The sequence below is a fragment of the Pseudorasbora parva genome, chromosome 19 (genome assembly GCF_024679245.1).
Source record: "Pseudorasbora parva isolate DD20220531a chromosome 19, ASM2467924v1, whole genome shotgun sequence".
In the NCBI taxonomy this organism is placed as follows: Eukaryota; Metazoa; Chordata; class Actinopteri; order Cypriniformes; family Gobionidae; genus Pseudorasbora; species Pseudorasbora parva.
This window is the reverse complement of record NC_090190.1, coordinates 6,653,250-6,678,614: the sequence shown is the minus strand read 5'-3', so window position 1 is coordinate 6,678,614 and position 25,365 is coordinate 6,653,250. Positions and strand designations below refer to the sequence as shown.

At 39.3% G+C, this 25,365-nt stretch overlaps 2 protein-coding genes and 1 long non-coding RNA gene across 12 annotated transcripts in view; 2 read left to right on the top strand and 1 right to left on the bottom strand.

The window, feature by feature from the left end:
* The window catches only part of zmym4.1 (zinc finger MYM-type containing 4, tandem duplicate 1), a 34,750-nt gene extending 33,653 nt beyond the window's left edge, over nt 1-1,097 (top strand). For all 3 annotated transcript variants that reach the window (XM_067426538.1, XM_067426540.1, XM_067426541.1), the window contains one exon: nt 156-1,097. In XM_067426538.1, the coding sequence (XP_067282639.1) occupies nt 156-360 (205 nt within the window). In that variant the 3' untranslated portion in view covers nt 361-1,097. The remainder of the gene's footprint in view (nt 1-155) is intronic.
* Nucleotides 190-24,611, bottom strand: LOC137048411 (uncharacterized). Its single transcript, XR_010899398.1, has 3 exons — nt 24,482-24,611; nt 24,263-24,377; nt 190-309 (listed from the first exon to the last, which is right to left on the bottom strand). It is a non-coding gene; the product is annotated as an uncharacterized lncRNA (long non-coding RNA).
* Nucleotides 2,047-25,365, top strand: part of zmym4.2 (zinc finger MYM-type containing 4, tandem duplicate 2) — an 87,363-nt gene continuing 64,044 nt past the window's right edge. For 2 of the 8 annotated variants that reach the window (XM_067426552.1, XM_067426544.1), the window contains exon 1: nt 2,047-2,359. In XM_067426552.1, the coding sequence (XP_067282653.1) occupies nt 2,060-2,359 (300 nt within the window). In that variant the 5' untranslated portion in view covers nt 2,047-2,059. Of the gene's footprint in view, nt 2,360-3,377; nt 3,858-9,631; nt 10,029-11,485; nt 12,199-24,567; nt 24,960-25,365 lie in introns of those variants that run through there. The other 6 variants (XM_067426553.1, XM_067426546.1, XM_067426551.1 and 3 more) reach the window with 4 other exon arrangements.

The window sequence follows — 25,365 nt, the reverse complement described above, 5'->3', positions numbered from 1 at the left end:
CAACAGAGTACCGCCTTCAAGGAAGTTAACGCTTGTCAATGAAGAGCGGCCAGACTCTGCACAAATTAAATGTATGAGAGTCTGGTATGTAGGGCTGTCACTTTTTATTCGATATTATATATGACCAGGCTATAAGACTTTTATTTTTCTTCCAGTTCACCCAGTGTGAGGCAATGCACGACCCAGTTCTACCTGAGCCCAGAGCGCTCCTGCGTACCCAGCAGTCCCATGTGGTTCTCGACTACCTCGCTGAGTGACGAGGTTCTGGACAGCATGCTCACACGCATCCTTACTGTCAGAGAGCTGCACCTGGAGACGGACAAAACGCCCAATGAGACGGATTCAGACAGCGACTCTTGACTTCAGACTGTGACGTAGAACTGAGACTCACGCCATAAGCGCACATCAAAACCTGGATACCATTGAATGGGCCTTAAGGATATGATAGTGATTCCAAGGACTGGAAAGCAAGTGTTTTGTCATTGTATTTTCCATGTTTAATTGGATAGTAGTTACGAGGCTGTACTGTGTTTTTTGGTTGTATGAGATTCGGTTAGAGGACAATGCTGAATTTTATGCAGTGCCACATGACACAAGTGATCTTTAATAGGATTCTCTGTATTATGAAACACTAAAGACGTTAACAGCATCTTTGTACAACAGGCATTTAAAACAGTGGCTGGTATATCTACCCTTTGTCCATTTGAATTCAAAATGAATATTAAGGTTTTTTTGTTTTCTTTTTGCAACCTTACCATTCCATAGTTTATTAATTCCTGTACTATGGACAACACTGTATTTCTTTGGATAAAGACAATAAAACCGAATCAGAGTCTTTCATTTTGTGTTTCAACATACTTGCTTGTAAGGTGTATCTTCACAAAGTTGACATTTCAAATAAAGAATAGATCAACATGACATTTCATTTTTTACAAATGCTTTTGTGGGTTGTGGTCTCATTTTAAAATAGATTAAAAATAAGTGTACATTAATATTAAGTGTACATATACATTATGTCCACATTCATTTTAGATTTCTCTCATTTTGGAGTTTGTACCAAAACGAATGCTGTTTTATAAATCCATTTTGTGACTGGTTGTGTTTGGATTAATTTTATGGCACAAAAAAGACAGCACTTAATGATTACAGATTTGTTGCTCTAACATCTGTGGTTATGAAGTCATTTTGAGAGATTGGCTTACCTAATGCAGGGATTTTTAATCTTTTAGATGTTATGGACCCCTTACTATTGATCATCCCTGTGTGAGGGATCCCCCCGATGCAAAGATTAATAAGGCATCTGTCTCTTATAAACACTTAATTTATACACACATAATATATATTATAAATCTAAAATTAGTTTGTTACATTATATATTTTGTTTTTCTCATTGTAGTAATGCGTTTATTTCTTTTTTAATTTTAATCTAATTATATATATTTTTATTTAAAGCTAATTTATTTTACTAGATTAATAGCTAATATATTGTAATCATTTATATTTATTTAGATCTAATTAAAAATCTATACAATATCAGCTGTTAATCTATTAAATAAATTCGCTTTATATAAAAATATAACGATTAAAACTAAATAAGAAATAAATACATATGAGGTGTAAATACATACAACTACACTGAGAACAAAATATATAATAATGTAACAAACTTATTTTAGATTTATAATGTGCATTCAGCTGATGGTAGAACTTTTAGCATAGATAATTGAATCTGATTAGACCATTAGCATATCTCGCTCAAAACAGTCCAAACAGTTTCGATATTTTTCCTATTTAAAACCTGACTCTTCTGTAGTCACGTCGTGTATTAAGACCGACGGAAAATGAAAAATTGCGATTTTCTAGGCAGATATGGCTAGGGACTATTCTCTCATTCCAGCGTAAGAATCTCCCCATGGGTGCAGCAGGCGCAATGATATTACCCAGCCACAGCGCCTGAAAATAGTCCCCAGATGGGTACTTCCAACATGACCGACCAGCACTAAGTTTGCGTAGTTGCTTTGTTACAAATTAGGTGTTGGATTTACCTGTGCGATTAACCATGGTTCTGTGCGTTGTAAAGGGCTGTGATAATAAGTCGAAGTGGTACTCTACCATCATGTTTCACAGAATACCAATGAAAAACAAACGAAAGAATCAGTGGTTGGCTGCTCTGAATATAGATCTCAAAACACCAGAAGAATCACTCAAGAAATGGCGTGTTTGTTCAACGCATTTTGGACCAAATGACTATTTGGAGCAGATAGACCGTTTTACCCGTATCATACGGCGTCTAAAGGACACGGCCATCCCAACAATCTTCAGCGCACAGACAGGACCAAGTGTATCATCACCCAAGGCTGTAAGTGCATGTCTCCAAGTTACAAGACACGCTCCCTGTGCTGTGCATGCAGTGCAGGTTGTTGTCACGTTGCTTGCGTTGACGGAAGTTAGTTTATTTTTAGGCGCTGCGTAATATCCGGACATTATTAAAAAGGAATTGCAGATTGTATTTGCAGTTGCAATTGCAGTTTTCACTTTGTGATTTAATCAAAACACGAATGCGTGATTTGCAACTGCATTTGGATTAATGTCCGTGTTTCTAACATGTCTGCCAAATTTCAAATGGAAACGCTAAAGGATTTTTTTTTAAACGCTAAAGGAATAGCAATAGAAAAAAAAAAAATCAACCGTTTGCTATTTCACTTCTTCCGTGTCCTGCTGCCGCAACCTGCACAAAATTCAAATGGGATCGAAATACCCCTTGCACCTTCCGATACGGTCACTGTACCACTAGCGGTCACTCTTGCGTGCTAGATCTAACACACGATTCTGGATACATTGAAAATCCCGATAATTTTTTTATTAACCCTATGGCTCGTGGCGACCTATTTTTTTTACAGTCTATGGTGGCGACACGTTGATGTCTTAAACTATTTAATTCCACCGGTCACAATTGTGACCGCAAATTTTCCTCGCATATTTTAATAAAAATCAACTTCTATTATGAAGCAAATATTCATTTATAATAAACATTTAAGATGTTCTGGGCGGGTCTTACACAGACCGTAAAAAAAAACTAATATTGTTGGGTAGTTTGGTCATGGGACCACATTTATTTCTTGGTACTGCCATCTTAAAGGGATAGTTAACTCCAAAATGAAAATTTGATGTTTATGCATACCCCCAGTGCATCCAGCGTGTCTGTTTCTTCAGTAGAACACAAATGTAGATTTTTAACTCCAACCGTTGCTGTGTGCCAGTCATATAATGCATGTGAATGGGTAACAATTTTGAGAGAAAAAAAAAAAAACATGCTTAGACAACATGCGCAAAGAGCCCTGTAGCTCATGACGACACATTGATACGTCACTCATTGTTCACACAGCGCGCAGTCATCGTTGCTGAAGTGTTCCCTGTCACTGTGAATGTCTAAATAGATTTAGATTTACGGCAAGTCATCACAATGGAAGAGGATTTTGATATATAAACAGACCTATGAAACAGACCAGGTGGATTTTTTGCACGTATACGTCACTTATTGTTTGCACAGTCATATACGGCTAATCAAAATGGTACGTAGTTGCGTTTATCCACATTGTTCAAACCGATTAAAAGTGCAAAGATTACGTTCTCTTGCACAAACTCATTCGGGAGTGGTGACTTTTCACGGATTCCCAACTGCTGAGCCTGCTCGCCTGAAGTTATGGTTAATTGCTATTCGACGGGATATCAACACACCGATTCACGTGATAAAATGTTGGAAGATCTGCAGCGATCATTTTTCCCCTGGTGATTTTACACACTCAGGACGAATTAAACCATCAGCTGTGCCTACAGTTTATCTACATCAACCTGAGGTATGTGAGGTTACTTGTGTCGTTGTCATTTGTAAAGCTGCCCTTACGAAAAGTAACAAATAAAGGGAAGCTTTGATATAAGAATTTATTACACAAGTGGAAATAAACCCTAAAAACACTGCAACTGTAGCCTACTACAGGCAGGCAGACAGGGACACACAGATGTGTTGCAAAACCATTCTGAAACTGTTTACTTTTAATAAGGGTGTGTATTCGTCGATGTCTTGCAGGCATAGTTGCTAGGGTCGGGGTTTTCCCGCACACTTGGGCTATTTTGAAAAAAGAGTCGCTAAAAAAATTACGGAGGCCCGTAAAACAAAACAAAAAACGGAGCTGTTTATTACCTTCCACAGGGGCCTGCTGTTAGCATTCCATTGACTCCCATTCATTTAGGATTTTGGCGTCACTTTGACAGCGAATAACTTTACATCTGATGCGTTTAAAGACTCCATTTGTCCATTGTTTATTTCTAAAGAAACACGACAATGTATAAAATGCTCCATTACCTTGTATCTTACACTATCGCCCCGTATAAGTCGTTTTTGAAAATTTGGCTCACGATTGTGTCACTCAATTTAATTCAAGAAGCTTTATTGGCATGACAAAAATATATTTTGTATTGCCAAAGTTATTACACAATATTTTATAATACAACATAGTTATTTGTAACAACTGAACAAATTCAGAGATAATAAACACAATATTAATAATAATTACAAAATATGAATAGTAAAATAAAGTTATAATAATAAGAAAAAAATAATACAGAAAACATGTAACAACTGAACATATACACTATATACATGAGTGCAGGTCTATTGGGTTTGTTTAATAAGTGTGTGTTGTTATGGCTACGAGAGAGTGTGTGTTTATTGGCTGTTTGTTTGCTTGTCCCTCAGGAGATGCAAGGGGCTACAAATCTTGCAGCTATTTGAGCATTTGGCTTCTTCACCAAGAATGTAGCTCAGTTTTTGGGTTGGGCTACAGGGGATTATTTAATTAATTTTGGGGTAGTAATGGGCTCTGATCATTTTGTATTTGTGCAGTCTGTGAGGAAGTGCAGCTCTGTCTCCGTCACTCCCAGAATGCAGTGCGAGCAGTCTGTCCTCACTGGAGAGCCAGGTCTGTCAGACTGCTCTCACACACACACACACACACACACACACACACACACACACACACACACACACACACACACACACACACACACCAGAGGTGGACAGTAACTAAGTACATTTACTTGAGTACTGTACTTAAGTACACTTTTTCAGTATCTGTACTTTACTGGAGTATTATTTTTTCTGGATACTTTTACTTTTACTTCACTACATTTGAAAGACAAATATCGTACTTTTACTCCACTACATTTTTATCTAGATCGAAATTTGTTTCTGTAGCAGCTCTGAAAGTCGGTGGATGATTTTTTCCATCTTTAAAAGGTTTTTTGTTGTTGTTGTTTCAGACAGTCTATCAGGAATCACTCTTATATGGTCATATACATTTCCCCAACTTTTTTTGAACACTGATCAGTTCATAGCAAAATGGAAGAAGACTGTTCTTAGGCACAAGTGTGTGTGCCCATAGCCATACTTTGAAAGTATGTTTCAGTTTAAAAAAAAATCAAGATTAGTTTAGTTGGCATACACTTGGTACACGTCTTATAAAATATTAAAAATATAAACATGTGGGAGAAAGATAAGAGTAAAGTTGTGAGAGTATCAGATGTGTATCAGTGTATTGGATCCGTGCATTCGGCCTTAAAGTGACAGCAGCTTTATAAAGAGCTTTGTAACTTATCTACAAGTATTTAAATGAGTTTAAGTTAGTCGTATGGTAGTATGTTGAATGGAGCATCACTGAATGACTTAAACCATGATGACAGTGTGCATTTATACAACAATAATAAAATAATGCATTGGCATAAAAAAGGAAATTTACTTTGATACTTAAGTACTTTTGAAAACAAATACTCTGTACTTTTACTTGAGTAAAAATCTGTTTTTACAACTTTCACTTGTAACGGAGTAATATTTGACCAGTAGTACTTTTACTCAAGTAATAGAGTTGTGTACTTTGTCCACCTCCGACACACACACACACACACACACACACACACACACACACACACACACACACACACACACACACACACACACACACTGTGCTCGCTGAGTCTGTACATCGTCAGGGTTTTCCTGAGTCTCGTATCACTCACTGAGCTCAGGTACTCCGCAACGCTGTATTCTCGATTTAGGGCCGAATAACATTCCAGTTCATGCTGGTTTTGAATGGTGTGTGTCCAATGGGTGATGTAATTGTCTTGTTCTGTGATCATAATTTGTGAGGGCCGAATGTGTGTGAGTGTGTGTGTCTCCTGAGGCCGGCTGATCTCTGCTGGTGTGAGCTCAGTCATTCTCAGCACCAGCTGACACAGGGGACTCCTCTTGGTGTTTCAGGGCTGTGTAATGGTATGTGTTGGGGTTGCTTGTTTTCAGGTGTTTCCAGAATTTGCTGGCTCTTTTTTGGATGCTTAGAATTGTGTGGCCATCTTTCTTTGGACTTTGAGGATTCTCTTACAGAAATCTAAATGTAGAATTTCAATCAGTTTTTTTTTCCAATTTAAGAAATCAAATTTTATTGAAGGTCCCCACACTTCACTGCCATATAAAACAATTGACTCTGTTGCACAGTAGAGAAATGACCGTATAGACAGAAGGAGAGGCTTGCAGGCAAACTTTTACTGTCTATGAGGCAATCAGGGGGACATTGAGGCATAAAGTCAAGGAAGACGCATGGGGAGAAGCACATAAAGAGCCAAAAGTAACGGGACAAAATATTTGTAAAACGTGATTCAGATTTCACTTCGCACAACTACTAGAAGACTTACAACAGGTTGCTCGTGTCACAAGTTTATGCTGCGTCCCAATTCGCCTACTTATACTTTGTCCTAAAAGTATGTACTCTTTTTGTGAAGAAAAAGGGCATACTTTTGAGTGTGTAGCAGAAAAGTAGGCAGGCTTCGTCATCTTTAACGGACTCTGTCGCTTAGTTACGTGCATCCCATCACCGTTTAACTGCCTTGTCAATCATCACACAGTTCAAATCCTCCACATTCAGTTTAATCTCCTACCGTATCAGAGAGAAATGTAGCCGCACATTGATCTTCCATTTGTGGGTCTTTAATCCAGAGACTCTCCTCGTGTGTTTGCAGTTTAAATTATGCATTTTTAACACTTTTTATCCGTGTTTGTAGTTCTAATTGAATCCTCGTCCAACTCACAATGGGTTGTGGGCAATATCAGCCGTTAGAGTGCACATCGATCCGTACTTCGAATTCGGACCGGAAATAGTAAACCATCCGGGTATCTTTGGAATAATCTTTTCAACATACTATGATTTGGGACATACTAATTCTATTTTCGAGTACTATTAGTATGGATAGTTTAACAAGATTAGCATGAGACTGGCAAAAACTGTGTGTGGTATAAATTTTAATGGTATAAAGTGTGCTCACAGAGATAAACAGCAGATGCTTGCTTTTTTCAGACAGTTCACGTTAGAGAGTAGTCTACAGCTAATAATAAGCACCACTTTAACATGCTCTCTAACTTAATCAAAGACTTTTAATAATACATATATAGTTAACAAAACAAAACATGGTTCAGTGTATTGGCTCCAGCCTCATGTCAAAACACAGAAAAGTGAAGCACAAAGGGAAAATATCAGCTTTTTTTCTTTGATTAATTAAATCTTTATAATATAAATATATACTGTATTTTTATTTTTTTTGCAAAACAATTTTTTTCTTCTCAATACTTTTTGTTGCTATTCTTTATTTTGTTTGTATAACTTTTGTTTGAAAAGCAACTGTTTTGCAAAATACTTTTCTTTTGCAATACTTTATTCTTTTGCAAACATTTATGATTCCATAGTCTTGCACTATGGAGCCAGAATGGTGACTTTAAAATTTGGCATCACAAATTAAAATTGTCATTGAAAACAAAAGCAGAACTGAAAAAGGAAACATTGGCATTGAAACATTTGCATTGAAAACAGTTGTATTGGCATTGAAACAAGTATTGGCACTGAAAAAATAAAATTATTAAAATATTACAATCATATTCTTTTATTGAATTGGGATTTATTTGTATTTTTCAATGACAATCTTCAGATTTTTTCTTCATGTCACTCTTTTTCAGTGACAGTTTTTTTTTTACAATGTCAGTTTTTTTTCAATGTCACTGATTTTCAGTTTCAACTTTCTGTCACTGTTTTGGCGTGGAGAGGGGCGGGGTCTGAGGGGAGGGGTAAGTAGAGCGTAGTTTGCATATCATTGCATATAGGTATACTGAAGCCGTCACCAGCTCTGAAGCCGCATGACAGATGTCCAGTTTACCGGGAACTTCCAAGCCGCAAGTCTGTTTTTTTTAATCTGCCATTTACATGTTTATTCACGTGCAACCTGGCCGGTTTGCTTAACTTTTAACGGCCGTTATGCTGTTTTTTTTTCTCCCGACGTCAACTGAAACATGTAAATTACTAACGCCGTGTTGGCTAACTTAACTGTGGTTAATGCAGGGTCAAATATAAACACCGGTCACCATATGCACAGAATAAGGCTAAAAGTCCGGTTTGGCAAAAAATAATTAACGTTAGGTGTCTGTCGAGTACATCACAACAGTGGCTAACAGTAACATAGCCTGTGACGTTAACACTGACATGATAATCAGCAGGGTGCCGGCTGACATCCCCAACCACACACACACACACACACACACAGGAGAGCCGCTAGTTCGGCTTAAACGCAGCGTTACACAGTAACTCCTAGGGCCGCGAATGTGCTTCTATCTGTATTTAATGGTGCTCATGTGACGGCACTGGATTCTGCTGTGCTGGTGTGATACTGCTGAACGTTTTGCGTTAGCACGTTTATGAGGTCTTGTGCAGCAGCACAACTAAATTAAATACAGATAAAAGCACACTCGCGGCCCTAGGAGTAACGTCTGTCTCCGGTGTGTGTGTGTGTGGTTGGGGATGTCAGTAGTGTAACTTACACAGTTAAGTTAGCCAACACGGCTAATGTTAGTAGGCTAATTTAATGTTCCAGTCGACGTCGGAAAAAACAAAACAGTATAAAGGCCGTTAAAAGTTAACCAAGCCGGCCAGGTTGCACGAGAAAACATATAAATGGCAGATAAAAAATATAAAAAAAAGACTTAAACTTGCGGCTTGGAAGTTCCCGGTAAACTGGACATTAGTCATGCAGCTTCAGAGCTGGTGACGGCTTCAGTATACCTATATGCAAATGATATGCAAACTACGCTCTACTTACCCCTCCCCTCAGACCCCGCCCCTTTCCACGCCAAAACAGTGACAGAAAGTTGAAACTGAAAATCAGTGACATTGAAAAAAAACTGACATTGTAAAAAAAAAACTGTCACTGAAAAAGAGTGACATGAAGAAAAAATCTGAAGATTGTCATTGAAAAATACAAATAAATCCCAATTCAATAAAAGAATACGATTGTAATATTTTAATAATTTTATTTTTTCAGTGCCAATACTTGTTTCAATGCCAATACAACTGTTTTCAATGCAAATGTTTCAATGCCAATGTTTCCTTTTTCAGTTCTGCTTTTGTTTTCAATGACAATTTTAATTTGTGATGCCAAATTTTAAAGTCACCATTCTGGCTCCATATTGCACTAGGTCTGCGATGCGCGTCCACTTCACGCATTACGTGAGCACGTGGGAAAGGTCACGCGTGACGTATGCGGAAGTAACGACCCAGTGTTTGTTTACAAGTGTGGAGGGCCTTTCAAAAGTAGTTGTATGTTGAATGACATGATGATTCTATATAACTTATCGTTGTGTCAGTTTATAGTTTAAAATGGTCCTTACGTGTTCGTATCCTGGATGTTTCAATCTTTTGAAACCTAAAATAATCTTTCCGCGGGGAAATTACGCGAGTTTTCAGATTTCCTATACACAATCCTGAGCGATTGAAGCTTTGGTTGCTCGCGTTGCACCTGAATGTCAACACACCCAATCATTCTTTGAAAGGTGTGTGCAGTGATCATTTTGTCGACGATGATTTCCGCCACTCCGAGGATGACATGCGTGGTTTTCTGAAAGCGTCGGCTGTGCCTCTGATGTTTTTACAGCATGCCGGGTATGTATTGATACCTACATTGTATTATATATGCGTCAATGCGTTTTATAATTTGTGAATGTTTAAAGGAGAACTCTGGGAATTTTTAAATTAATCTTGATCGTTATACCTTTGTGAGTACTGTCAATAGAAAGAAAGAAAAAACGAACCGGATTGGTGCTTGCAACGCGGAGCTGTTACAGTTAATGCCCACTTCCACTAAGCTAAAACGGAAATTATGGGGGCTGGGAGCATATACATAAAGTGTCTTTGTGCCTCTTTAACAGACACAAAATGCAATTCAGATGTCTGTCCAACATGAACAAGGCCCTTACATGACAACGAGGTGTGTTTAGCCACTTAGCCATTGTTTAAATTAATCAATAGTGTTTTGGACGGCTAGCGGTAGACTCGCGCTGAAGTCCCGTGGGAACTGAGCTGTAACCGGAAAAAGTTAAATAGGGTAGGAGGAGATTGAGCGGTCGCAGACGATAGGCTTGTTCGACTTCACCTAGCGATGCGCAGACCGATCGGCGGCTGACTTGAAGCAGTGCATGCCGGTTAGAAATTTTGTCCGACTTGAGACCATAGACTGTAAAAAAATATGGACATAGTGTCCGTGACGTCACCCATAGGATTCTGATAAGCCGTTCTGAAGCTTAAAGTATGGCCGAGCAGGGCGTTGCCATCTTGTGAGCGAGTCAACGCGTGTCACTCCCGGATAACAGAAAATGGGCAAAAAGGCGGGATGTGCGCGGAGCTGAGGTGACGCAATAACTATAGACGGCGGATAAATGGCTATCCACTTGTAACCACGCCCTTAATTATGCAGAATCTTAAGGCTTAATACAACGGAAACGAATGAGTTATAAAAAAATTCACCCCCCTCAGAGTTGTCATGAAGATCAAAATTAGCCTTATAAGCCAAAACCACAATTTGTACCAGGCTGTAAACATGTTTTTTTCTGCTTTAAAGTTGAGAATTTTAACATGGGGCTCAATGAGATTCTGCTCCCTTCTGGAGCCTGCCTCTAGTGGCCAGTTAAGGAATTACAGTTTACATTACTTCCGTATTGGCTTCAAGAGAGATCGCGGGAGGTTGCCGCTTGCTTGAGACAGCGCCGACGGCACGTGACTGTGACGTATGTCAACAAAGTACCGCGAGAGCGATTCGAGAGCAGCCGGCTGATGCAGCCGGTGCAGATTCTCAAGGGGGGCTGCAGGAGGCTGCTCGAGCTCTTATGACGACACAGCTGATCTACGATTGGCCGATTCACCGCATGACAGCGACCACGTGTGTTTCATGTTTATTCTAAAACCTTATGTTACACTAATGCTCACAAATCATTTATTTATAACAGTAAAACCTCTTTTCATGTAGTCGCGACGTTATATTGTAATGTTTATCAAACTAAAACTGATAAAAACCGTTGAAAACACTTCATTGATAGTGTAGGTTTATATGTTGAACTTTAATCTTGTCCAAATAGACGCTTTATTAAACAGTACATAAAGTATTGGATGAAAATATCATTTGAAACATCTGTGTATTTGAGAAATACTGCATTTATTTAACTTCAGCTGTGATAAAGTTTGCAAACACAGCTCAAGCGTCACCACGGGAAGCAGAAAGTGTCCGACTTCACGTCTCCGTTTGCAGCTCCTCCCCGCCTGCACTCGGCTACTCTCACCGATCGCATCCATCCAGCCGCAGCCGATGTCGAACACACCTGATAATACACATAATAAAGGCCTTTATTATGTATATCTATGCTTGGGCAGCGGAGCACATGGCCTCGGTCGGAGACGCTATTGGGCAGTGGAGAGCAGGTACTGTAAGTGACGTCACTTGCAGCGGAAGTGCGATTGACTGAGCGTGGAAGCTGCTGATCGGCTCACAAGTGAAGAAGAAATGGTTCGCGTTTGTGCCTTTCCGAATTGTGGCAACAGAATGCGAAAATACAAGAATTTACATTTTCATCGTATGCCTTTTCATGACCTCGAGATTCTGCGGTTGTGGCTAGTTGTACTTCAACTTAATGCGCAAACTCCCATAAAAGTACTACGCGAAAAAGATCACCGCATTTGCAGCGAACACTTTAAAGAGGATGACTACAGAGACACAACACATCGGGGCCGATTGAAGAAAAATGCCATTCCGTGGTCGAACACGGGTACAACCACAGTGGAGGTAATGTAAACTTTTTTTATCCTTTAATTTGGGCACACACGGCTTGAGGAAAGATGTGCAGGAATACATTTTTTGTAGTCTTATTTGTAAAACTAGTTATTTCACTAGCTTTGTCTTCAGTTATATTTGTGTTGTTATTTTCTATGAGAATACAATGGACTTGCTAAAGAGAGTAATGCCGCCTTTACGTGCTATCAGAAAATTTGATAATTCCCACTTCTGAAGTCGTGATTTGCATTTGGTGTCTGTTAAGAGGCACAAAGACACTATGTAACGTTATATGCCCCCAGTCCCTATAAAGGCCGTTTTAGCTGAGTGGGAGCTCTGGCTGGGCATTAACTGTAACAGCTCCGTGTTGCAAGCACCAATCCGGTTCTTTTTATATATATATATATATATATATATATATATATATATATATATATATATATATATATAATATATTAGACGGTACTCACAAAGGTATGACGATCAGGATATAACTTAAAAATTCCCCGGAGTTCTCCTATCTGGAGCGAGAACTCACTGATCGTTTCTATTCTAACAGTGGCATTGATATGGTCCAGTCGTGGCAGCGCACACAGTTTCTGCCAGTCTCATTTTAATCGTGAGTGAGTATTGCGTCCTATCGCCGAAGAGTTTTATCAGATTTATAAAATATAGGTTCTACTTATTCTTTCCGAAAACAACAACAGAGCGATTAATTTGAGAAGTTGAAACACTTACTTTGCTCCTCCGGCCACACCGTTTCCATGAATGCCTGAGGCTGCGAGCTGAGCTGTGAGTGCGATCTCCCATCCCCCATGTGCGAGTTGAAAACGTGGAAAAGCTTACTCTGCTGGCTGTAGTCTTAAGCCTCGGCCAAAAATTCCTCCCATGATGCAAATTGATGATATTTGCATCATGGGAGGAATTTTCCAGAAATAAAATGCATAAATCTTTTGTCTCAGGGGGATCTGAGGAGGGGGAGCACAATCATTCGAATATACTCCAGGGTTTCTACTGATACAAAGCCGGTTTCCCTCACAACCACCAAAAACACACTTCTTTAGTGATATTGTTGATTTCATCCCGGAGAAGTGCCCATACAATAAATTCTGCCCTTTATATCATCATACAGGGCAGTATAAATAAATAAATAAATTGTTTGAATCCTGAAGAAGTGTATTTGGCATATAAATACTTGTACAAAATGACCGTTGATTTTGCAAGATAAGACCCATTCCTCATCTAGCATTGCGCAGAGCCCTCTGAAGCCCTTTTGAAACATTGATTTGGACCTTCAACCATAGACTGTAAAAAAAATATGGACGTAGTGTCCGGGATGTCACCATAGGATTCCGATAAGCCGCTCTGACGCTTAAAGTAGGGGCGAGCTGGGCGTTGCCCTCTTGTGAGCGAGTCATCGCGTTTCACTCCCGGATAACAGAAAATGGGCAAAAGGCGGGATGTGGGCGGAGCTTAGGTGACGCAATGACTTTAGACGGCAGATAAATAGTTATCCACTTGTAACCATGCCCTTAATTATGCAATGTAAACTAGTGTTGTCAAAAATATCGATATTTCGATATGTATCGATACTGGAATATCTGAAACGATACGATTCTCAGTTTTTACAGTATCGATACCAGCTGCGCTCTCCTCTCCGACCGAAAGCGAGTTGACACACACCGGCATATTCTCACTCAGCCCGGTTAACCTCTGAGCACGGCGAACACGCGTCCTGCTGGACTTTTTCCTCATGACAGTGTGTTAGTGTTAGTGTGTGATTGGTCTGAATTTCGCACGGGATTGCACATAAATTAATTCTACTAATCCCGCAGATTTCATGCTCACATCTGAAGCGCACACACATAGCCTACCGTAATAAAGCCGCCTCTGACATGATACAAGTGCAAACATTTGCTTCTTTTTCCTGCTTATTATTGGTCAAATACACTCAAAGAATTATCAGTGCACATCTGGAAGAGTATTAACGTAAACACAGTCGCAAACAGTTCAGGAAGAACGAGTAACAGGAACAGTTTTTAGGATCCATGCGTCCGTTAGTCTTAAAGGGACCGCAGTCATTTGTTATTCAAACTACAAAAAGACACGATCAACTGCTCTTGACTGATCAACTTGTGTAACTTTAATAGTTTCATCTGTACGCTATTGATTTTTTACAAAGAACATTATCCAATGTTGTTTTAAATGTAATTACTATGCATTTTTTTTATTCAGGTCCTTATCTGAATGTTAGACCTACCTGAAAAAATAAAGCAGTCTATTTAATTTGTATCTTCTATTCTATTGCATTTATTTGTGCTATTGTTCGTAATCTTTAATTTACCATTCGAAATCAAGCTTTCTTGTGCTGTGTGTAAGCTATTGCGACACAATTACCCCATTGTAAAAAATACATTGAGATAACAAAAATTTGTGAGAAGTAATTGATCAATAATTGTTCAAATCAAAATGATGCCCAACCCTAAGGAACATGCTGGCCACATGAATATTTAGTAAAAAAATAACAATGAATAATAACAAGTTCTGTTGTCATATTAAGTATCTTATCTTGTTTTTGTTTTTTTGTTTTTACTGTGGTATCGATTGAGTATCGAAGTCATAATTTTGGTATCGTGACAACACTAACGTAAACGAATGAGTTATAAAAAAAATTCACCCCCCTCACAGTTGTCATGAAGGTCAAAATTAGCCTTATAGGCAAAAACCACAATTTGTACCAGGCTGTAAACATGTTTTTTTTCTGCTGTAAAGTTGAGAATTTTAACATGGGGCTCAATGAGATTCTGCTCCCTTCTGGAGCCTGTCCCTAATGGCCAGTTGAGGAATTGCAGTTTACATTACTTCATTATCGGCTTCAAGAGAGATCGCCGGAGGTTGCCGCTTGCCTTCAACCTGTTGGCTGCCATTAGAAGTACCGGTACATTATATGGTGAGAAATCCTGAAATGTTTTCCTCAAACTTAATTTCATGAAAGACATGAACATTTTTGATGAGATTGAGGTGAGTAAATTATCAGGACATTTTTATTTTGAAGTGAACTAATCCTTTAATGGGATAGTTCACCCAAAAATGGAAATGTAATGTTTATTTGCTTACCCCCAGGGCATCCAAGATATAGGTGACTTTTTCTTCAGCAGAACACAGATGAAGATTTTTAACTACAACCGATGTGGTCTGTCAGTCGTGCAATGCATGTGAATGGTAACAATCTTAGGCTAGTGACAATGCCCCCAAATTTTTGAGATACCCCTACCGGAGGTAGAACCAAACCCAACAATGTTTTTCCTCCTCTCTAAGGTCTCCCATTTATGAAATGGATTCTTGGCTAAAAATATTTTACTGCTAAGATTGTTAAATTAACAGATATTGTTATACACCCCAAAACCAAAAAGGGACTAAAATATAGCCTGTCCGTATGGGAGTTAAGGCATATAAACTAATGCAGATCAATCACACAAGCTCTGAGAGCTTTGAAACTTGACATGTTTGTAGTCAGGAAGTTGAGCTAACTGCTAGAAAAGACTGGATGTGAATATATTGATGTATGGAATAAATAGAGACATATAAACACATACCTAAAATAACCGGACATGCACAAATTGAATATCTATACAGAATGTTTTCATTTACTTTATGGTTGCTTAGCCAGGGATTGTCATATAAACACATATGATGGCTTGTTGGAAAGGTGAGGTTGTGCTGAATCGAGCAATACCAAATATGAAAATATAGCATGATCAAATCAGGGTATTCTGTTACTCAATGTATGAGGTGTCTAAAATGAATGGAAATGGAACTCTAGCATAATTTAGTAGGCCTACAAAGCCCATTATCAGTGGTGAGAAGAATGTTGAGAAATTCAAATATGAGATACATCTAATAATGAAACATTTCATATGGCACCTTGTACTATATGGAAACAAAGACTGAAATCGAAAGATACCACGTTACCATAGCACAAACAGGAGACTCGGAGTCAGGATAGCAGTTTGACTTTAATGAGCCTTTTAATAGAACTATAACTTAACATCACACAATACAAATTAAATTACTGTCTTAAATCAAACAAATGGCAATCTAACTAAACGAACACTCCACGGGGGAATGAGCCCTGTCTTCTCAGGCTGTTTTTTTTCTAGTAGCAACCATTTGGAACATGAACTGCTTTTGGTAGCCATTCTTAGGTCAGCCCCTCATGATGTTACAACTGCAACACACCACTGTCACTCATCCACATTGTCATCAGTGACAAAGTTGGTCATATTTGGAGAGTCTGGGAAAGGGCAAGAGCAAAACCCTGTGCAGGTCAAGCCCACTGAAAGACACTGGCATTTGGTGGCATCATTGCAGTTTTCATCTTTACAGTAGAGGTGGGTGATGTTTCTAACTTCTTTAGGTGCTGGTGCCTTCTGTAACATCACAGGTTCAATACACCCATCTTCTCTGAGCCTCCATCCTCTACCAACTGGGTTCCAGAGAAGAGGTTTGGCCAGGTGGCTGTGGCGCCACACTGCTGTTTGGTACAAAGCTCTCAGCACATGTTGCTGGAAGGCATCTTCTGTTGGGGGTAGATTTGCTGCTGACAAATCTGTGGTAGATGCTAGTGTGTAACTCAGCTCATCCAGGTTGGTGCAAGGATGCCTATCCACCTTTTTCTTTTGGCCATACAGGAGGAGGGCATACCTTCTTGCCACAGGCAAAGCCTCTTCCAGGCTACCAGAGAGTCCAAATTTGGTCATTTCCTGTAACTCACAAAGATGGGTCTTCCGTCTTGTGAGGGCAGTGGCCTTCCCAATTCTGTACAAACTGCTTGTGGTGTCACAACCCGTGAGGGCGTGGCATGCAGGTAAACACTCACAAAGCACTGCTCCAAGCTTCTGAGCGATCGAACAGATAGGGACAAATCTTTCCTTAAGGCCATGTCCCGAGTGCATAAACACTACTGAGGATCCAAACATCCCTTTGCTTGAATAGTACAGAAGCAAAACGAGTACATCTGTATCATCACATTTGACAATTAGACAAGAATGTGACTGTGCAAGGTGTATTGCATGTAACACCAGCCTCGTGTCAGCCTCCTCTTGGTCACTGTAAAGGTCTTTCAAGCAGTCAATGCCTGACTTGCTAACACTCTTAACCTCCTGACCATTTTCAAAGCCACCTGCCAAGATGACAGTGTTCCCTGAAAGAATTCTCATTGGCCCAGTACTGGTGATGTGGGTGCTGACAAAGCTACATAGAGCAGCCTTGTTTCCACTGATCCTGAGGTATTTTCTGTAGTTTGGAACACTTGTTTGTCCTGTGATGATGTGTGTTTGTCTGCTGGTGTGAATTGTGCCTCTTCTTTGTCTTTCAAGATCTTTGACGGAGTGTTGGTGGTCATATCTATCAAACACTATAACGACACAGCTGTTACCTTCCTTTCCCATTAAAGTTGCAATCTTTTTCCAGACACACTCACCCAGGTCATTGAACGTTTGAAAGACTGAATCATTGAGACTCTGTAGAAGAGCCATGCCATCAATGATATATGCTGATGGTTCTTTAACATTTGGCAGCTGCTGTGTCTCTTTAACAACAGCTATTATACAATGATCTATTGCTTAGGGTTCTTCGCTCAGAGCGTGAAGCTGACTTTCAACTTCACCTGAATTGCATGTGTGAAGTGATACCTTGGTTCAGAGCTGCTGGCAGGACCAATTATGGCAAGTACATGCCAGTCTATGTTGCAGAAATGAAAGCACTTGAACATGAACAACCAGAAGCATACACATTCATGCAGCAAGGCGGTTTTGTTGTTCGCTGGTCTGAGCATCGAAGCTTCAACTGTGTGGCTACTGATCAGGCACTAGAGCAAACCATTAATTGAGAAGGCAAGAGTCAAGGTAGAGTTGTTGGGAGTTGTTGGGTTCACATTACGAAAAGGAGCTCTCACAAGATGGTTGATGACAAGACATGTGACCACAGCATATGTGGATGCCATGAAAGAGCTTTGCGACACTGATGATCAGAGCTCGAAAGCACACAAGGAGCATGGAGCATCCAGAATGGACAGAGACGAAAGAGACATACATAAGATAATGGAAGCTGTGGAGCAGAGGCAGAATCCCTTTGATCTTGATAACATTCCTGAGGAACTGATCAACATTGCAAGTGGTCAGGTTGCATCTGAGAAAGTTAAAATCTGCCAAATGTTAAAGAACCATCAGCATATATCATTGATGGCATGGCTCTTCTACAGAGTCTCAATGATTCAGTCTTTCAAACGTTCAATGACCTGGGTGAGTGTGTCTGGAAAAAGATTGCAACTTTAATGGGAAAGGAAGGTAACAGCGGTGTCGTTATAGTGTTTGATAGATATTACCACCAACACTCCGTCAAAGATCTTGAAAGACAAAGAAGAGGCACAATTCACACCAGCAGACAAACACACATCATCACAGGACAAACAAGTGTTCCAAACTACAGAAAATACCTCAGGATCAGTGGAAACAAGGCTGCTCTATGTAGCTTTGTCAGCACCCACATCACCAGTACTGGGCCAATGAGAATTCCTTCAGGGAACACTGTCATCTTGGCAGGTGGCTTTGAAAATGGTCAGGAGGTTAAGAGTGTTAGCAAGTCAGGCATTGACTGCTTGAAAGACCTTTACAGTGACCAAGAGGAGGCTGACACGAGGCTGGTGTTACATGCAATACACCTTGCACAGTCACATTCTTGTCTAATTGTCAAATGTGATGATACAGATGTACTCGTTTTGCTTCTGTACTATTCAAGCAAAGGGATGTTTGGATCCTCAGTAGTGTTTATGCACTCGGGACATGGCCTTAAGGAAAGATTTGTCCCTATCTGTTCGATCGCTCAGAAGCTTGGAGCAGTGCTTTGTGAGTGTTTACCTGCATGCCACGCCCTCACGGGTTGTGACACCACAAGCAGTTTGTACAGAATTGGGAAGGCCACTGCCCTCACAAGACGGAAGACCCATCTTTGTGAGTTACAGGAAATGACCAAATTTGGACTCTCTGGTAGCCTGGAAGAGGCTTTGCCTGTGGCAAGAAGGTATGCCCTCCTCCTGTATGGCCAAAAGAAAAAGGTGGATAGGCATCCTTGCACCAACCTGGATGAGCTGAGGTACACGATAGCATCTACCACAGATTTGTCAGCAGCAAATCTACCCCCAACAGAAGATGCCTTCCAGCAACATGTGCTGAGAGCTTTGTATCAAACAGCAGTGTGGCGCCACAGCCACCTGGCCAAACCTCTTCTCTGGAACCCAGTTGGTAGAGGATGGAGGCTCAGAGAAGATGGGTGTATTGAACCTGTGATGTTACAGAAGGCACCAGCACCTAAAGAAGTTAGAAACATCACCCACCTCTACTGTAAAGATGAAAACTGCAATGATGCCACCAAATGCCAGTGTCTTTCAGTGGGCTTGACCTGCACAGGGTTTTGCTCTTGCCCTTTCCCAGACTCTCCAAATATGACCAACTTTGTCACTGATGACAATGTGGATGAGTGACAGTGGTGTGTTGCAGTTGTAACATCATGAGGGGCTGACCTAAGAATGGCTACCAAAAGCAGTTCATGTTCCAAATGGTTGCTACTAGAAAAAAAACAGCCTGAGAAGACAGGGCTCATTCCCCCGTGGAGTGTTCGTTTAGTTAGATTGCCATTTGTTTGATTTAAGACAGTAATTTAATTTGTATTGTGTGATGTTAAGTTATAGTTCTATTAAAAGGCTCATTAAAGTCAAACTGCTATCCTGACTCCGAGTCTCCTGTTTGTGCTATGGTAACGTGGTATCTTTCGATTTCAGTCTTTGTTTCCATATAGTACAAGGTGCCATATGAAATGTTTCATTATTAGATGTATCTCATATTTGAATTTCTCAACATTCTTCTCACCACTGATAATGGGCTTTGTAGGCCTACTAAATTATGCTAGAGTTCCATTTCCATTCATTTTAGACACCTCATACATTGAGTAACAGAATACCCTGATTTGATCATGCTATATTTTCATATTTGGTATTGCTGGATTCAGCACAACCTCACCTTTCCAACAAGCCATCATATGTGTTTATATGACAATCCCTGGCTAAGCAACCATAAAGTAAATGAAAACATTCTGTATAGATATTCAATTTGTGCATGTCCGGTTATTTTAGGTATGTGTTTATATGTCTCTATTTATTCCATACATCAATATATTCACATTCAGTCTTTTCTAGCAGTTAACTCAACTTCCTGACTACAAACATGTCAAGTTTCAAAGCTCTCAGAGCTTGTGTGATTGATCTGCATTAGTTTATATGCCTTAACTCCCATACGGACAGGCTATATTTTAGTCTCTTTTTGGTTTTGGGGTGTATAACAATATCTGTTAATTTAACAATCTTAGCAGTAAAATATTTTTAGCCAAGAATCCATTTCATAAATGGGAGACCTTAGAGAGGAGGAAAAACATTGTTGGGTTTGGTTCTACCTCCGGTAGGGGTATCTCAAAAACTAAAGCACTTTTTGACCATTTGTCACTAGCCTATCTATGAGTAAAAAAACTGGGAAAATTGTGGGACCAAAGAAAATGATGAATGTAATTTTGCAATGTATATTATATGGGGTGGAAAGACGGGTGTTGCAAGATAGGGTTCATGAGGCAGGGAGGGGGTGTCATCTGATGGGGATACTGGGAACAGAAGGAGAGGGGATAAAAATCACCAGTAAGGCACCATTTATGTTCATTAAAGATACAGTGTTGATGAGCAGAATGTTTGTTTTAATTTTTTTATAACATGTTACACACTCCTGTACTGTATGTCTGTATGTCCCTTAAAGTTGTTTGCAATCCGCCATTAACGAAAAGATCTTGCCACTCAATGTTTACACATGCAGTGCACAGTAGGCATGACGGCTTATCAAAATGGTATGTACTTGCGCTTACCCGGATTGTTCAAACCGATTTAAAACGAAAAGATTATGTCCTTTCGCGCAAACTCTCTCGCCTTACGTTATGATTGCTTGCACTTTGACTAGATGTCAGCGGCGGCGCCAGGGGGGGGGGTCTCAAGACCCTCCTAAAAAATGCCTTGACCCCCCCACCCACCCACCCACCCTCTTCCTGATTAAAAAAATATATCCGGGATAAAGATTTAAAAATGTTTCTCTTCAAACTACGCAGAACAATAATAATTAATTAACGCGCATAAATTTTAACGGCACTAATTTTATTAACGTGCGATTAATGCAGCACGCATTTTCTGTTTGATCCAGCCATATACATAAAGGATGCAGCGCAAACATTAATAGGGAAAGAAGAGGGTTAACGATAACATTACTATTCTGAAACAAGTGCAGTTATAGCCTAAATAAGCTACCATATTTTCTGCTTATCTTTTATGAGACTCCAGGTCAGAAGAAAAGTGTTTTTTCACTGAGCACATTGTCTGCAGTCCAAGCGCGATGCACTGAAACTCACTCTCGCTCATATCCATTAACATTATCAACACTTACAGTACATGTGTTTTATTGAACTATACATTACAATCGGCTAAAACGAATACAGGTTACTTTTCTAAACAAGAGTGTGTTCCTCACACTGTTAACGTGAATTGCGACAGTTCGGCGCGCACACAAAATACCGGCAGGAACGTCCATCTCTTAAAGGGGTACTTCAGCGCTGGGAAGATGGATCTGTATTTAAACTGGGACATTAATGTAGTAGAAATGTGAAATTATTTTTGAATTTGGCGCTTTCTAGACTAAGAAAAGACAGAAAATGTATTTGTGTCTCATGGGGATGAAAGACAACAATTCCCAGAATGCTTCGCTCAGGGTCCCCGCGGAGTCTTAAAAAGTATTAAATTTCAAAATCAAAATATAAGGCGTTAAAGTCTTAAATTCACGGAAGCATTGCGTTCTAGGTCTTAAATGATGTTAAACACGTCTTAATTTTTCTACGTCCATGTAACGCTACCTCGTTGAAATGCTCTCGCCTCCCGCAGCGCACGTGTTTGTTCCGTGGTGTTTATTGTTCTTTCTTTCGCTAGACCAACTATTGTTCACTCTATTACAACTACAAATTAGACAAGCATGCATCTTATATTGCAGCTAATCAGCTTTCGTGTTATTGGCATGAGCCTCTTTCTGATCGTACCTCACAGATGCATAAAACGGACTCTATTCTTCAGCTGAGTCTGACGGTTCTTGCAGTTCCGCGATCGTGAACACGAAGGAAAAATCTCTCACCATCTTGCATAATGACCAAATAAAAGTATAATATACCTGATTGCACTAAAAAGAGTTAATAACAGTGATGTGAACTCTGATGTCAGGCTGTTTGTTTGCTGCTTGTATTGAATTATTTCTATGCTCATTAGCCTAACGTTACTCTTGAACGATCAAATATACACATTATGCATATGTCTATATCCTGATTGGAGTTAAAAAATTTGGGACGTGTCAGTAAGTACTGGATCTGTGCATTAGTACGTTCTCCAAGTGAAAGCAAACTAATATAGCTTAACAACAACACAAACGGGGAAAACAGCACTTACACTTAAAGGAACACTCCAACTTTTTTAGAAATAGGGCTTATTCAACTTTGCTACATTTTAGTGTTGCACGATATACCGGTACTAAAAAAGTATTGCGATATCCTGCTATTACAAACTGTACGATATGGACTATTATTAGTACCGGTACTTTAAGGAGGACAGCACCTATGAGCTGTATTTCTTAATTTGCGTGGATGTACGTGACAGCAGGTGTAAGGACGTGTGTGCAGAGCTCTGCTTCAGCCGTTCAATAAACATTAGAACTAGAAGAGTTAAATATATACGCACAGCGCATGACAAAAAAAAAGCAACAGAAACATGCGCGCATGAGAAGAAAAAGCGTGGCGCGGGACGTGCTCTCGCTGCCAGACTCTGACCTGAAGCGCGCGCACACGCCTTTCAGACAACAAACGTGATCGCCATTCAGTTCTTTCACCGATTATTATTTGGGTTTGAATGGTCAAAAATATGTAAAAATGCGTGGTCTGGCGAGTATTCAGGTAAACAGTGAATTTTTACTTTAAAAATAAAACAATGAAAAATAAGTTCTGTTGTCATATTAATCATATTATCTGTTTTTTGTTTGTTTTTTACCGTGGTATCGATTTAGTAACGGTATCAAGGTATTTTAGTCTGGTATCGTATCGAAGTCATAATTTTGGTATCGTGACAACACTACTACATTTAGATATGTGGGGAAATGCATTTTAAGCTAAGCTAGCGGCGACCCTGCCAAACTAAAACCATGCATCCACTGAGACAAATGCATTTGCCATTTCTAAAAACGGTGGAGTGTTCCTCTTTGTAGATATGCATCTTTATGTTGTATTTATTTGTCCTATTGCCATTTGTTTATAAGTATATATTTTATTACTGACCGATTACTTGATTACGTAATTACTTGAAATCTTTATACTTATATTAAGCAATTGCTTATTGCTGTGGTTTACTTTTAAGATGTTGGTCATATTTCCCACCCCAAGCGATCGTGTTATTAAAGATAGATAGCACACCACTCGACCAGCCTTTTTTGTTTTTGTAATAGGCCTACCAAACAAGATTCATGCATTTTGTTAGTTTTATTGCCATGTGTGATAATTGTGCATCTAACATAATAATATGGTTAATGTTGCATCCTAATTATGAAAAAAATATAAATGTTTGCAAATTTATGGAAGTGACCACCACAAAATAAAAAATAATTTTGGTCAATTTATATATATATATATATATATATATATATATATATATATATATATATATATATATATATATATATATATACATACATACACACACTAATCCTGGTGGGATTGAGCTATGAATAATAAGTTTACTAATACTTTGTTTAATTTAAATAAATTAAATAATATAAGTTTAAGTAATTGAGTGATTCTGCATTTCCTATGCATGTTTTTTTAATTGCTTAAATTTTATTCATAATGGTCTAAAAAAGGTCTTAAAGTCAACTTTTAAATTTAATTTTGATATGTTTTAGCTTACCTCATGAGCATCTGAGATGTAGGAGTATTTGTTTCCCCAGTAGTTTCAATTTTGATAATTTTAGGTCAAACCGTTCTTGTCTGTGCCTCACATAATGCAGGTCTATGGTCACCACCTCAAAGAGCATACACAGAGAAGTCCAAATTAAACAATCCCCCATCGTAAGTACACACTGATGGCCTAAGACACGAAACCGAACAGTATTTATATAGTTTTTACCTCTTGTACACCACTACGTCCGACTGATCCGAGGGCGCGCGTGCGTGTTCACTGTTGTGACATTCGCGCGTTCTGGCTTTAGTCTGCGCAAGCGCGGAAAGCGCCGGAAGTGGATCTCGTGCGTGTACATCTCTCATTATTTACACAAAACAGATTATAGGTGAAACGGCTAATAGAAATGGTACTAATTTGCGCTTATCCTGGATGTTTAAACCGACGTAAAAGAAAACAATTACGTATGCTTGCGCGAACTCATCCAGGAGTGGTGAGTTTTCACAAATTCCCAATTTATAAGCGTGCTCTCTTGGAGTTATGGTTGATTGCTCTTCGGCTGGATATCAACACACCCATAAAGGTACTAAAGTTGTGGAGGGTCTGCAGCGATCATTTTTCCCCTGATGATTTTACAAAGCAAGGAGCGGATCGCATAGTACTGACATCATCAGCTGTGCCTATGGTGTCTTCGCATTCAACGGAGGTATTGGAACAACGTCGTTCTATGTGTTATTTCTATTTGTAAAGCTGGCATTACATGGATGAGCAATAAAATGTAGTTTTGATGTAAGTTAGTAAAACCATTTTTTCGGGGGGCGTTACTTGCATTTCTATAACTACTACTTTTTTATATGGTCACCATATGTTTGGTAAGAATGGTTTTACATGTGAGAGATATCTAGTACACGCGCGAGATATCTTGCAACACACCCATTTACGTGCTAAAGAGGTCGAGGGTCTGCAGCGATCATATAAATCAGTACGATTTTAATCATCAGTGGTGCCTGGAGTTTTTCCACATCCAACGGTGGTAACTTCTGTAAACAAGATCTTTGCATGTGTCCTTTTTATTCGTAAGCTACCCTTACGAAAAATAACTGAAGAAACAA